At 41.6% G+C, this 15,052-nt stretch overlaps 5 protein-coding genes across 31 annotated transcripts in view; 3 read left to right on the top strand and 2 right to left on the bottom strand.

Annotated features, from left to right (window-relative positions):
- Positions 1-10,622, top strand: part of LOC121719380 — a 33,642-nt gene extending 23,020 nt beyond the window's left edge. The window contains exons 16-23 of one of the 2 annotated variants that reach the window (XR_006034260.1): positions 2,068-2,410; positions 2,764-3,268; positions 3,557-3,796; positions 4,658-4,783; positions 5,320-5,473; positions 8,656-8,806; positions 8,846-9,197; positions 9,756-9,879. Coding sequence is in view for 1 of the 2 variants with exons in the window: in XM_042104917.1 (XP_041960851.1) it covers positions 2,068-2,410; positions 2,764-3,268; positions 3,557-3,796; positions 4,658-4,783; positions 5,320-5,473; positions 8,656-8,761; positions 9,756-9,937; positions 10,296-10,360 (1,721 nt within the window). In the remaining variant the exon portion in view is untranslated. Of the gene's footprint in view, positions 1-2,067; positions 2,411-2,763; positions 3,269-3,556; positions 3,797-4,657; positions 4,784-5,319; positions 5,474-8,655; positions 8,807-8,845; positions 9,198-9,755; positions 9,938-10,295 lie in introns of those variants that run through there. The other variant, XM_042104917.1, reaches the window with a different exon arrangement.
- The window catches only part of LOC121719407 (NACHT, LRR and PYD domains-containing protein 3-like), an 851,137-nt gene that overhangs the window by 301,811 nt on the left and 534,274 nt on the right, over positions 1-15,052 (top strand). The window lies entirely within an intron of this gene.
- LOC121719377 (NACHT, LRR and PYD domains-containing protein 12-like) overlaps positions 1-15,052 on the top strand; it is a 732,803-nt gene that overhangs the window by 310,670 nt on the left and 407,081 nt on the right. The gene's annotated exons all lie outside the window — the stretch shown is intronic.
- Positions 12,456-12,994, bottom strand: LOC121719656 (histone H2B 1/2). The gene has a single exon (XM_042105458.1). The coding sequence runs from the start codon at positions 12,914-12,916 to the stop codon at positions 12,542-12,544; it is 375 nt and encodes a 124-aa protein (XP_041961392.1). The 5' UTR covers positions 12,917-12,994; the 3' UTR covers positions 12,456-12,541.
- On the bottom strand, positions 13,829-14,243 carry LOC121719667 (histone H4). The gene has a single exon (XM_042105472.1). The coding sequence runs from the start codon at positions 14,221-14,223 to the stop codon at positions 13,912-13,914; it is 312 nt and encodes a 103-aa protein (XP_041961406.1). The 5' UTR covers positions 14,224-14,243; the 3' UTR covers positions 13,829-13,911.

Below are 15,052 nucleotides of genomic sequence, written 5' to 3'. Positions count from 1 at the left end.
TGAGATGATTAGAATTTAGCAGTCAATTTCAGTGGTGGAATGTAACGAAGTACAAATACTTCGTTACTGTACTTAAGTAAATTTTCCACGTATTTGTACTTTACTTAAGTAAAATTTATAGTGCATACTTTTGACTTTTACTTCGTTACATTTTACAGCAATTATCTGTACTTTTACTCCGCTACATTTCTACAACACCATCGTTCCTTTTTACGATACATTTTATAATCAGTTTTTTTTTCTCTCTCTGACAAACACGTTTGTTTTACCGGGGGGTTGCTACCAAAGATTCTGGAGCGCTACGTGCATTCTTAGAAACATAAGCTTCTAGTCTATACCAGGCAAAGCGTGAGCTTGTAGCCATCTGCATTCGGTAGGCTATATTCACCAGACCCATGGCTACACTGTACATGCAACTGTGTGCTGTGCCTTTCTCTGTCTGTTATCTGCAGCGTTAGGGCCTCCTCTCCGATGAGATTGCTATCCGCGGATCAGCGAAGTTACAGGCTATGCCCATGCTTCTGTCACACGTCTGATCATTTGCGGCACAAATGAATGGTAGACTATTAATGAACCGGTGGCCGGAAAAAAACGTAACATTTTCCAGATTAGGAAATATTCCTTAATTGTGTGTGATTAAATAAAGATGCATAGCCTACAATTGGGGGGTAGTAACGTGAGCGCTCATTCAATGTCTATGCGTCTGCGCAAGTGAAACTGAACTTAATCATAAAGACACCTTTCTCAGCAACTTTTCTGTTCAATCAGCATAATTGGCATTACGATCCACCTGACGTTTCCCTTGTCTACCCCGTTAAACTTCAGGCTCTCGTGTTTTGCTGAATGATATTACTCAGCAGATCACCCTAGTAGATAACCAGAATTACGGTCTCTAGAATTGTAGGTCAGAATGTAAACTGGGCCACAGATGGTAAGCACAATTGCATTAACTTAAAACTATCTAGTCGAGTATAACCTAAAACTAATTAAAATGCCACAGCCCATACTGATTTTTCCTTTTAGAATATAGATATTAAGAGAATAAATCATTATGCAAATACTTACTTTTAATACTTAAAGTACATTTAAAAGCAGGTACTTTTTACTTTTACTTAAGTAGGGTTGTCATTGTGGTACTTTTACTTTTACTAAAGTAAATATTTCTCTGTGTATTTGTACTTTTACTTAAGTACTGAGTTTCAGTACTTCCTCCACCACTGGTCAATTTGAATGCAGTAGTTTTGAACAAATTCGTGAAGCGTGCTAATGATGCTAACCGGATTTAATAGCAATTTAGCCAGTCGTCTTGCACGATTAATGTTTGGATTACATGTGCATGCTGAGGAGGGATGCGCCTGTTGAGAGGGAGAGAGAGAGTGCACAGGGCAAGGAGAGTCTGTGTTGAGGTAACGTTAGGCCTACTTCTACCGCCTACTCTGGTAGAGTTTGACATACTACAATGCAAGATATATTTAGCCTATTTTATTTATGGACAACATAAGGCAGGAGGTGTGTGTTGCTTTTAATTATGAATGTTCTATCGAACGTATTTTTTATTGATATCGATTACATGTGCGATACATATCGCTATCGTTATCGCCCAGCCCTATGCTCAATAATAACAATTTTGACACACGCATAAATACTCAGCCTTTCGTGCACGTAGTCTATTGACATTGACTGATACACTGCCCTCTGGTGGACAGAACAAATAGAACTTAAGTTTGATACCAATATCGGTCTTACTGAAGACATTTAATGGTTAAAATAGGATTAATACATATTCGAATATATTCGAATTTTAATATTAATAAACAAACGAACTTCGAATATGATTTTTGGGCAAAAGTCAAAGCCCTAATAACCATTATTTCTGAGAATTGCTTCACATCTGTGTTGCATGGAGTCAACCAACTACTGGCCCCTGTGAACAGGTATTCCAGCCCAGGATGATTTAACTACATTCAAGAATGTCAGATAGAACTTTATAATTCTAAGGGGGCGTTTTGTCCTCAAAGACCCTTCTCCTCCTCACAGACTCTCACTCCTCTGGTGTTCCTCTGTTAGGTGCACCCTCGAACCCTTCCGCCCCCTCGGATCTCCTCGACATCGCATGTCCAGAGGAACTGCAAGGATCGGAGGACGGCATACTGGTACAGATCCAGCTCGAGTCCGTCAACGAGTCCTTGGGCCAGAGGAAGACTGTCAGAGGAGGAAGGCTAGAGGAGGCTGCAGGGCCGTCCTCCTGCAAGAAGCCTTGCATGCCCGGTTTCCGAAGGCAGAGGGAAATTGTTCAAAAGGGCGAATCGATTGAAATTTCAAGGCAGTGGAAGGAGACGTATGACTTCAGTCTGGACAGCAAGTTCAGAAAAAACTCTCGTGATGAGACGGTGTTGAGAGCACTACATGGGTAGGTTGAGTTTGACTGAGATGAGCACAGGTGAAAAATAATGAAACTGTTTCCATAGAGCAACAGCAGCTCCTGTCAAGATGTGTAACAGAGAAAAGCATCCTCATTAATCATACTAAACTCTGTTTGAGATATAGAGAACACTGGTCATGTTCTATCCTGTTGCCACTTGCAGTTCAAAGGTAATTAGTGCAAGTGATGAATGAATGATGTGGTTAAAATGTCCATCCTTCGTTTGTACTACAGCTTGCAAGTTACCATGTCTGAATAATTTAATGTATTCCCTGCCCCCCTTCCCCCCCTCATGTAAGGATACTCTACAGACAGTTGTGAATTTTTTTGTGACAAAATAGCCCTTGGGATTTCAACGTCACCGACTCGGACGAAGATATTCACCTCATCTTCCACATGTGGATCGGCCTGTTCTACAGCAAGTCCGCTCCTCGTTTCTTTCACCTGGACTCAGACTTCTCTCTACCTGAGGAGGATGTCGGAGGAGAAAAGTCACCCCGGGACGGCCATTTACAACTCGAGCTTTCAAAAGTCAGCGCCACGAGTACCCCCAGAGGAACCTCCGGCATGTTCGCAAAGGCCTTGCCACCGTGCATGCCGCCATTTGAAGATGAGTGCTCGAAGGCGTCTGCTTCAGAGCCACAGCCTTGGCCTGAGAGCCCTTCATGTGAGGTGTTGGACCTTTCTCTGAAAAGCTGCAAGGCTATGGACCTGACCAGTACCCCAAAGACCCCAGGAGTGGAATCCGCCAGTGATGCGGGTGCTGGACAGTCAGGCGAGTACTGCGAAGGTCCCCTGGATTTGCGGATTGAGCCTGTCTGCGCAAGGACACAACCTCAGTTGAAAGTGAGTTTGGGTTAAGTTTAGTCAATTAAAAAAGTTAAAAGTGGACGTGAAGTATGTTATGGGTAACAATCTTGAAAATATCTTGCCATTTGCCATCATTTAAATGGGTATATTAGTAGTTAATTAGTAGTTCTAAAAAGAGTTTTAGTCAAGTAAGAGTCAGCATATATATTGAATGTGACATGCAGCAAGGTCACCTTTCAACAACTTTGGCCTGTCAGTCTTCTTGTGCATTTATGTCCGAGTTGTTAATTGTTGTTTGCTTGTTTGCCATTATTTGCTGTTTAGGTTGCTGAAGAGACCTGCGACTCTGTAAGAACTATGGATGATAGCAAAAACACTACGACTGATGTAATCTGTACAAACATGGACACTTCCTGTCAGAGTGACCTTTCTGAAAAGGCAAATGTGGACTTTTTTGATCGTCTTCGTGAGGATCAGAACCCTGTTGTCACACAGGACGGAGAGATTAAGTACAGATTCTTTATCCTGGCGACATCTGAAGATCCCTTTTTCAGAGAAACAAAGGTAGTTTTCAAAGCTTTTAACTTTTATATTGTTCCTTGCGTCATTATAGATCATATGGCCTATACCATACTGATTCTTCTTTATACTTTGTACATGACCTTTTTCGTCATGCTTCTTCTCAGATCCTTATTTTCACACACAGTGTGTTATATGTTGTGTTACAGATTCTGTAACACAGGCAGGGGCCCTGTTTCTTTTTTTTTTTTTTTTTTTTCTCCATCTCGTTAGTCCAATCCGTCTGAAAATAAGGATCTGAGAAGCATGACGAAAATGGTCATGTACAAAGCAGGCGAAGGACACGAGTGAGTAGCTGGGGTCGCCATGGAGAGCTGTCTGAGGCAGTGCTGTACCGACACAAATATGATACGTTTCAATTTAGCGTAAAGTGACAGTAAGGTCAAAGTAAAGTGACCGTAAGGTCAAAGTAAAGTGACATAACACAAATGCTTATTTGTGGCCTGCTGCCCTCCACCCAGATTAATTTTGGCTCTTTATAGGGAAGAATTTGGGCACCACTCCTCTAACGGCTGCTCACTGCTCTCTGTGTGTGTGTGCACCTGGTGAACTGACTGCTCCGTGTGTGCGTGTGTGTGTGTGTGTGATTGTGTTTGTGCTCCTGGTGGACACACTGTTCCTAGTGTGTGTGTTTGTGTACAATCCCCCCCCCCCCCTTGTGTGTTGAATACAGTAAGGGTGTGTGTGTGCTCCAGGTGAGCCGACTGCGTCTAGTTTGTGTGTGTGTGTGTGTGTGTGTGTGTGTGTGTATACTACCCCCTTTATGTGTTAAATGCAGGAAAAATATTTCCTTCAGAACAAATTAAGTAGCTTAACTTGTTACGAACACGTAAATGTTGTTTTTAGGAGCGCCTGGAGTCGGATGGCCACGTGGCTGTGGAGCCGCACCAGTTTGAACTGGACACACGCGGCCCCTCCTCACCTCTGCTCATCATTGTGAGGAATGAAGACATCGCTGAGCATATCTGTGAGGTAATAATGGCAATTACTTAATGTACACATCATAACACATTTAAAGCATTCAACATGTAGCCTACAAAGTTTTGATCATCATTGAAGTCGTAACTGCATAGTACTAAAACCATAAGAAAGTAAGTAAGTTTGACAATGTGGGAAGTTATGGTAAGTAGCAAACATTACTCAAACGTTCCACAGTTGCTGAAATTACTCCTGGAAGGATTTCTCCACGGCTGAAAATGCAACTGCATTTGACGGGTACAGATGTAAGTTGCTAGTTAGAAAATAGTAACTTTCAGTCTGGGATAATCTCTTTGTAAACTATGTTTATTTAATTGTTATTTAATTTTAAGTGTTTTAATCATCCTGGCTCTCCCCTATATAGCGCCATGCTCAGACTTCTAGTAGAATCATGTTGATGATAAAATGTGAAGTTATGGTACCGCCATAGTGATGAAATGGTGCTTTTTTTCGTCACAGCAATTTGGAGGGTTCCACTAGTCTGGTTTTCTGTGTATGAAGCTCAGTGTCTGTCTTAAATCTTCTGTCAGATTCCTCACCTTCTGGAGTTGAAAAAGTCTTCTGGTGTCGTGTTCGCTGGCATCGATCGACCTGATGACATCCAGAATCTCACCCACGAGGAGCTCTTTTCCAAGGGTGGATTTCTGATGTTTGACGCAACATCCCTAAAGAAACTGACCTTAGGTATGTCTTAATATTTGTATCATCCGTTATTGTTAGCATTCGTGCCCCATCACTTTGTGATCATCTGGATATAGAACGCACCTTTCACACACTCCCAGATCCTCTTCCACATTTGGCTGACTGGAATACTCCTGGATATGTGCCAGGCTTGAGGGCCTATCAGGTGCCGTTAGTTGCCATGGTGAATAGTCTCCGTTGGGGTATTTGGTAGGGCTCATTTACATCCTGAATCAAAACAGTGTTTTCGTTAGCAGAAATGTATCGGTTTTTGACTTGTGTAATTAATAAAACATGTCTGGTAATAAGTATACACGGGTTTCCCGTTTACCAACAAAACTAGATGCGCGCGCAGACGTGGGACAGAAGACGCTTGGTGGCCGTCCACAACATTATAAACTTAACCTAAATAGTCGGCTGCTATAAGCTACAATCGGAATTTTTTGTATACCCCTGTTGTCTCAATGATAATAACATCTCATTTCAGACTATATTTCAGAGTTTGACGTTCATTTGCATTATTAATATAACATCGTATTTTGTCATTTTTGGCGAAGACGTGCATTCCGTTAGAGATATTGAACATTCTCTAACCATCGTGATTTCGAATTGGTGCAGTTTTCAGCACAAAAACTCATTTTATTCTTTTTATGGACAGCATTGCTCTACGCTGTTCTATGGTGCTTTCTGCCTCTTGGTTGCGCACGCACGTTTTCGTGACGTTGCATAGAAATCCATGTATAGGTAAGTATAAGTATATATACTCTTTTGATCCTGTGAGGGAAATTTGGTCTCTGCATTTATCTCTGCATTTATCCGTGAATTAGAACACACTCAGCACACAGTGAGGTGAAGCACACACTAATCACGACACTGTGAGCTGCCTGCAACCACAGCGGCGCTCGAGGAGCAGTGAGTGGTTAGGTGCCTTGCTCGAACCGGCAACCTTCCAGTTACAAGTCTGAAGCGCTAACCAGTAGGCCACGCTGCCCCAATAATAATTCTCATACAAAATGTAACTGTAATGGAACATTAGTGGTGACTGAAACAGTATGACACAGTTGGCAGGAACACCCATCTTCTCCTCTAAAGAGTACAACCAGAGAATGTCTAATAAGGGGAGAACCTTCACTCTCGGAACTCTTCCGGTGTGGTACTGCATCTAGGGGCGCTCGCGGGCGAGTCCAGAATGAATGGAGGTCTATGGAGCTGTACCCCTCAAAATCCACTTTTCTCGGGATATCATTTTTTTTCAAGTAATTTGAATATTGTATTCGAAAGGGGAGGCAAAGACAACACACTTGGTTGAGTATTATATTTTTTAAAGTCACTTAATTGTTCTAAAAAGCCTTTCAAACGTGTCAATGACGTCATTCATTAGCATGATCATAGCATAGCATCAATGCTAGTGACTCCCGGATTATTTCACTTTTGATTGATAATCCATATCCATTTTGCGAAAAATAAAATAAAATCTGAGGGTTTCAGTTGTTAAATAGGTGAAAACAATAATTGTAGCCATGTAGCTCCATAGGACCCCATGTATTTTGGACTCGCCCGCGATCGCCATCTAGGTGAACTCTGGTGAACTGCAGCCAGATGTCGTTGATTTCAAAGCATGCATTTTTTTAACTACTGACGGTGCCTCTAGATCTGGCTTTAAGCCTTTTTTTCTGTGTTACTTTGGGAGATTTCCTTTATGTCTCTGTCTTAAGATATTTACGTTTGCATTTAAGGGAGCTTACTAGTATTGACCTGGATTTAACAAATATGCAGCTATTGAAATGTTCAGTCATATTCAACACATGTTCAGTCATGTCAATGTCTGCTTCAGGGGTGGCAGTGGGATTGCAGGGACTGATCACATGCACACGCTGTCACTTGCCTCTAGGCTGACATGAGTTTCGACACAGTGGTGCTTTGCCAGCAGCAGTTGGTGTAGATTTTGTCTCTGTGTCGGGTTGGCTGCTTCACAAAATGTCTCCAGCACAGCAACAGCAGGTCGCCAGGCTGCTCAAATATACATTTATAAATATAAAGACTATGTGTCTTTCGCCGGCATTGTTGTCATTGAACTAAAGCACAAAACAACAACAACAAAAACAAGAACTACAACAACAATCAGAATTCCCCATGGAGACCATTGTTCTGCTGAAAACACAGAGTTCTTGGAGGTTTGGGAGACGTTCTATAAAATGATATGTTGGCATAGAAGATGACGTGATAAAATCCGGTTAACATCATAACAAGGCCACCACCACCACAAATCAGATAGATTCCATTGACACCATTATTATTATTATTATGCTGACTTAAATACACCCTAAAACACAGTCAGGGAGATTTGGGCGACGTTTAATGAATCTGATGATTTCCAGATGCACCTCTTTTCACGCAATGGTTATTCAGCTTCCACTGTTTGACGAGTAGCCAAACATTTCAGCCCTCTATTGATGCAACAAAGTCAACGTTTCTTGGTTGAAAATTCACAGTGTGTTTTTGTGTTATTATTATTATTATTATTATTATTATTATTACTTGTTTTCAAATATTTATCTGGATTCTCTGACTATTTTAATGATCTCATGTTGATTATGTCTGTCATCAAATTCAAAATGTGCTTACATTTTCCTTGAAATAATCAAATGTGTAATTTTTGCTGCTAAATATGGATTTATGAGATTTACACATTTTCACATCCTGTTTATTATTTGTATTTTATGCAACGTTCTAACTTTTTTTTTTGGATTAAGGGTTATAGTAATTATAACTAATTATAAGGTTATAAGTAATTATAAGGGTTACAGTAATTTCCTGTGTGTTAGCTGGGAAATTGGTATTATTTTGCCAGTTTAATTGTGGTCCCATTACTCTGCTGTGCTGTTATCCCCGATCTGCTGCCCGAGGTTTATACATTGATTTTGCACAATTTCTTCAGCTGTGAAGTTAATAATACACGGGGGCAATTAATGTTTTTGTTGTTGTTTTTTTATTTTACTTGCATAAAACACTGTCTACTCAATACACTGCTAATACCCAGGAAGTTATTGTAACACGTATTGTGTATGTACTGCAGGACAACGATTTATGCAAGTTTAAAAAAAAAAAAAAAAAAAAAAACATTAATTGGGCAGCTAATACATATAATTTAGTGTAACGTGTTGTTCTGCCACCTCCCCACTCAGAGAGCATGAAGAGCACCGCGGCCTTCCTGGAGGAGCTGAGCAGAATGGGGAAGTGGAAATGGTGTCTGCACTACAGAGACAGCCGAGGCCTCCGAGAGGACGCACGGTAAACACGCTCAGCCCAGACGCGCACTGACCCCCCCCCCTCCTCAACGGCGGGCGGCGGCCGAGTGTTCCGATCTAGTGTTCGGTGACGCATCGTCAGTCTGCAGCTCTGATATGTGAAGCGAGCTGTTGAGAGATATCAGTGAAAATACAAAGAGAAATTGACGAGAATGACAACACAATGGAAAGTGGCACTTTCACAGAGAAATCAGTGAATATAGTGAATATACAAAGAAAAAAATGGCAAGACTCCAATGACAACATGATGGAAAGTGGTGGCACTTAAAACACAGAGCAAATGTGATAGATTACGCCTCACAAGCCTGGCCTGGTCTTTCTGGGTCACATGACATATCTCTGTATGTAAACAATCAGCACAGCTCCACGCTAATGAGAGATTTCACCATACTGGGGTGGTGTATCTCAGGAGACACAGGGTAAGGTGTGTGTGTGTGTGTGCGCGCGCATGCGTGCTTGTGTGTGTGTGTGTGTGTGTGTGTGTGTGTGTGTGTGTGTGTCTGTACACAAACAAAAGTATGATATTCTGTGTGTGTGTATGTTTTTTTTTTTTTGCACAGGTCTATACACATACACATACACACACACACACACACACAGTGTGTTCATCAATTTTACATTATGGTAAATTAAACTTACGTCTGTGCTGGTCTGAAACCAATACAGAACTGAAGATAAACTTTAACTGAACTGAACATGAGTGTAAAAGAGTCAAGGTTCCCGATTTCTCCCCCTGAGGAGTACTTCACTCATACAAATGCAGAGTCTGTGTCTTTATGTGTGTGTTTGTTGTTGTTGGTTTGTTTGTGTGTGGTGTTTTGTGTTTTTGTTCTTCTTCGAGAATGCACACACAAACAGTCAGGTGTATCACACTATAAACAAACAGCCAGAGTGTTGAAGTTGAATCTGAACCTGAATGTCATTAATAGGTCATGATCAACACAATCTGAAACTGTTGCTCACTTGTCATCTTGCAGCACCAACGAGGATGCTCGTGGCAAGAAGCATTTCCTGGATTCCTGCCAGGAGGCGGGGCTTGTGGAGGTGCTACCCTACCATGACTGTGATGTCATGTCCCAGGAGCGTCCAAACTACTTGCACTGCTTGGTGCGTCTCCAAGTTCAGAACGCAACCAGGAGGTTTCCCGTTTTTATCACAGGTAACATTTACATGTATTAATTTAGCAGACACCTTTAATCAAAAGTGACTAACATATATCAGTTATATTACAAGGAATTACATTGTCCCCGGAGCAACTTCGGGTTAATGGCCTTGCGTTTTTTGTAGAGTCGCCCTGAGCGCCTCAAGTTGAAAAAAGTTTAACTGAAAGCGGAAAAGCGCCCATGTTTTTTTTTTTTATGAAAACATTGTGCACCTCACGTTTTATAAGAGGCAAAGCACATCCTGTTCGATCGCCCTCTTATCGCCACTTTTGACATCTACAAAACAAAGTGTAAGTTGTATATGTGCAGTGATGTACAGAATATGAAGTGTCTTTATTTTTCTTCTTAAAACAGACACAGCTGATGAAGCATACAGGAAGAGTGGGATTTTTACATTGACGGACACTTTCGCAATATAAATCTCCTTAATGATGAATGATTGTTTTTTTTTTATTTCTTTTATACATATTAAAAATGTTACATAAGTGTTTGCCAGTGCATTTGTAATATTCAGACATACTGGCTTAAATCGGCCAACACACGTTGAGGGCATCCTCTCCTCATATTTTATTAATTTATTTTTTAAACTACAAAGGTAAGTTAGAGACGTGACAACCTGGCAAAATATGTGAACTTGTACTTTCAATAGAAATGAAAATCATTAAAAAAACCTGCTTTGTATGACATTGTTTCTTGTACAAACCTTAGTGGTAACGGAGGAACCAGTTGATGGAAGGACATTACTCAGAATGTCACGTAATTGTGTGTGTGTGTGTGTGTGTGTGTGTGTGTGTGGGGGTGGGGGGGGGGGGGGGGGGGGGGGGTATACACTAGAGCAGTGTTTCTCAAACTTTTCCATACCAAGGACCACTTAACCAACAACAAAACCCTCACGGAACACCTAGCTAAAAAAAAAAACAGTTGATCTACTTCAACTGAACCAACTTGCCTATTGTCTTTGCGCCTTGTTTATTGTGTCAGAGAATTCAATTCATACGATTTAAATTGGCATAGCTATAGGCAGTGTTAGTGCAGAACTGTTTGAGGTTACATACAAGTTGGTTCAATATTGCAAACAACTCATCAATATTATATTTTTACCACGTCTGCCAGCGGATCACTTGCGATGGCTTGCGGAGCACACCTTGAGAAACACTTCACTAGAGAGCTCGCAGCATATTGGTCTGGTACTACCCTGCTGCTGCTAGGGTGCGTCTAGATTTCTAGGCTAGTCTGGTACCAGTATGTGTTGTACAGGTATTTATAAATTATCAGTTGAACAGTCACTAGTGGTGTTACTAATCATGTATATTTTATCTACTATATAGATTACAATTTAGAATAGAATTGTTTCTACCCTACCCTGTAAATTCTATCTATCATAATGACACAAAACCATGACCAGCAACTTTAACCAAAGTCCTTTTAGGCAAGTCCCTCCACTCGGCGGCCATATACCAACGTTTTATGGGCACTCATCGGGCACAGTCGTTGGGTCGAACTGCGCGTGCGCAAGGCTTCACGACACCAATCTTGCTCCAGCGGCGAGATCACAACACATGATTGGCACGATGTCTTCACAACACACCATATATATAGATAGATAGATAGATTGATACTTTTGATCAAGGGGAAATTCAAGAATATGATTGGCTCAATGTATTCACATCACACCACATGATTGGCTCAATGTATTCACATGTCGACGTTTTGCCGAGGAAGGGGTGGGATATGTGTAGACAACGGCCATATTGACGTTACAAACTAACCCCATGCATTTCTATGGAGGATTGTTTGAGTGTTGTGTCTCCTCTTTAGAAAGTCTCTGCTTTAACCTCCAGTGTGAATACATGGTGCCACCTACTGGCAGTGTCACAGTGAATTTGTTCCGGCCAGCAGCATTTATTAATACATAAATGAACAGTGTTGTCCAACAACTTCCTGAGCACTAATCAACTTTATTGCCAGACTCAGGTTTCCGTTCAGACGTCACAGACCACAAAGTCATGACATACAGCATACATCACAAAGACACGAATAAATAGATAAAGAAAGGAAAGACAGAAAATAAACACCTTGCACTTCTATAAAACAATTACACCAGTGTTTCTACAGTGAAGACTGGTGTCGTATTTTGAACTAATCCTAGGATTTGCCAGCAGCATGATAAGGTTCAGGAAGACGTTCAGGCGACAAAATAATGTAGGCTATACATCAGACTTGTCAGTAATGCCTGGAAGGTGCGGACACCTGCATTACAAAACATGTCACTTGCACCTGTGTTTTTCTCATGCAGTATCCTCATACAGTTAAGCTTCTGCTTACGTAACGTGCTATTTTAGCAGTATACAAAGGAGTACAGTATACTTTGAAGAGGCTATGCTCATGTGGAACTGTATTGGCAACATTAATTATATATAATTTTAATGTCAACACATTTAAATAAGAAACTCAATGAGCGTTAAAAAAAAGGGCATCACTAGTCCATGAAAGCACGAGGTCGATTTTTTTCCCCTCTTTTTTTAACACTTGCTTTTTAAGAAGTTGGGTGGCCCTTAGAAGAGCCTTTTGGTATGGTGGTGAAAGAATGGAATTGCTGTTTACTTAGAGCTGGTGTACTTTGTGACGGCCTTCGTTCCCTCGGACACGGCGTGCTTGGCCAGCTCACCGGGCAGAAGCAGACGTACTGCGGTCTGGATCTCCCTGGAGGTGATGGTGGACCTCTTGTTGTAGTGAGCCAAGCGGGAAGCCTCTCCAGCGATGCGCTCGAAGATGTCGTTCACGAACGAGTTCATGATGCCCATCGCCTTAGAGGAGATACCGGTGTCAGGGTGGACCTGCTTCAGGACCTTGTACACGTAGATTGCGTAACTCTCCCTCCTTGTCCTTTTGCGTTTCTTTCCACCTTTTCCAGCAGTTTTAGTAACGGCCTTCTTCGAGCCCTTCTTGGGCGCAGACTTCGCAGGCTCCGGCATGACAATGAATCGGTAAGCCTACTCGAAAACGATATTCAGAGATGAAGTAATATCGAAAATGGGGGGTTTATGTAGAAGGGCGTATGTAAACCACTAGCTAAGGCACGTCTCTGTCACTGAAAACGTAAGTGCATGGCTGTTGTTTAACCAATGAGACCTCAATCTCCCCCAGTGACGCAGGTGGAGAGATATGGGTCACATAATTATGATAACATGGGTCACATGATATTATCTTAATGACACGGGTTAAACAGTGTGATTATATGACCAGTAGTGATGGCAGTCTGACACTGAAGCTTCGATACGTGCTTCAAACCATTAACTACAATTCCATTTGAACCACTGCTCCAAAGGATGCTTTGGTACGGAAAAATCACGTGACATGACGTCCGAAGCAGAAACTGCCTCATTCTCTGCATGAATCACCTGAGTGGTTTGCAGCGCCACCGCCTCGCGAACCAATCGTGCTGCCACTGCAACGGCCTCGTTTCAAAGCATAAACACTTTAGGCTAATGCACAACATTGTGTTTGGTTCGTAGCCTCTACTGTGACAAGCATAGTTTGTTCGTAGCGATTTGTTTTTATTACAATGCAAGAGACGTGGGAAAATTGTATTCTGATTGCTCCAATCTTTATTTGTAAAAATAATGATATTCCATTCTTATTCATGTTCACTACGTATGTGTGGGCGTGGGGTGGTTAGGATAGATTTATTTCACTAGTAAAGCTTCCTGTCCACTATCTAGCCGGGATAATTTAGATGCAGTCTTGGCTTTTCACCAGAAGAGGTCGAGAAGCTTCGAGTAATAGACCCATTTCCGAATCAACTGTTCAAAGTGGTAGTTCTTCACCAAAGCTTTATTTGGCAATTACTAAAGACCAGAATCATCATTAAAATGACACCACTGTGATGAGGAATAATATACATTTTGATTGTAAAATATGGGTGGCTCTTAAAAGAGCCTTTTGTGTAGATTTGAAATGGAACCAAGAATTAACCGCCAAAACCGTACAGAGTACGACCCTGGCGTTTAAGCGCGTAGACCACATCCATGGCGGTTACGGTCTTTCTCTTGGCGTGCTCGGTGTAGGTGACGGCATCACGGATCACGTTCTCCAGAAAAACCTTCAGCACACCACGAGTCTCCTCGTAGATGAGACCAGAAATACGCTTCACACCACCACGGCGAGCCAGGCGACGGATAGCGGGCTTCGTGATTCCTTGGATGTTATCGCGGAGAACCTTGCGATGACGCTTGGCGCCTCCTTTTCCAAGACCTTTGCCTCCTTTTCCTCTTCCAGACATCGTTGATTCTGTTTTCAGTAGCTCAGCAAATGAATGAGTGCAGACTGCTGACTGCTTCTGATATTTATACTAGTGACGACGACCTACAAGAAGACTGCAACCAGTCCCGCCCCTGGATTATAATGTGGCGTCACCAAATAGGGGAGGAGAGGAGGGCGGCAAACCATTCTTCTATTGTTGAAGATGGAAAAACCTTAGGCTCAAAGTACGCTTCCCTACTAGGAATCCCTACCGTTTCGGAGAATCCGACATCTTGTGGGGCAATGGCCACTATATATCATAACTATTTCCCCCGCAAAATTTGTTTTCCATTCGTGTTAAGGTCTGCGGGGTCAATAGTATGTGTTTATTTTGATCTTTCTCTGACATTAACGGTAGCATGTAGATGTTTTCCCGTTTTGCTGAAGCATAAATTGCAAAACAGCCATATGCCTCAAACATAAAACACCACTTAATTAACGTTACTTGCGTTTTATGAGTGATACTCATAATATCAAGTTATTATGACAACGTTGAATAACAATAATTATAATAGTAGCAGTAGCAGCAGTAATCCAATCTAATCAAAGATTTTCTCCGCTGCACTGTTGTGGGTAAGCAACAGATAAAGCAGCACTGAAACCTCAAGTATTATACTTTGAAAAGTATATTGATACTAATCCAACTACTATTATTAATACTACGAGTAGTACTACCACTAATAATAACAATGTAGTTCCTATAGTAATAATGCAGGCTACCGTTGCTGTCAACTATGATTTAAACCTGTTCACCTTCCTGCATAAGAACCTGCATATCAAAACATCTGCATTCGAAATATGTCAATAAC

This window comes from Alosa sapidissima, chromosome 9 (genome assembly GCF_018492685.1).
Source record: "Alosa sapidissima isolate fAloSap1 chromosome 9, fAloSap1.pri, whole genome shotgun sequence".
Lineage (NCBI taxonomy): Eukaryota > Metazoa > Chordata > Actinopteri > Clupeiformes > Clupeidae > Alosa > Alosa sapidissima.
The sequence above is the reverse complement of the archived record's forward strand: the minus strand, read 5'-3'. Positions and strand labels throughout refer to the sequence as shown.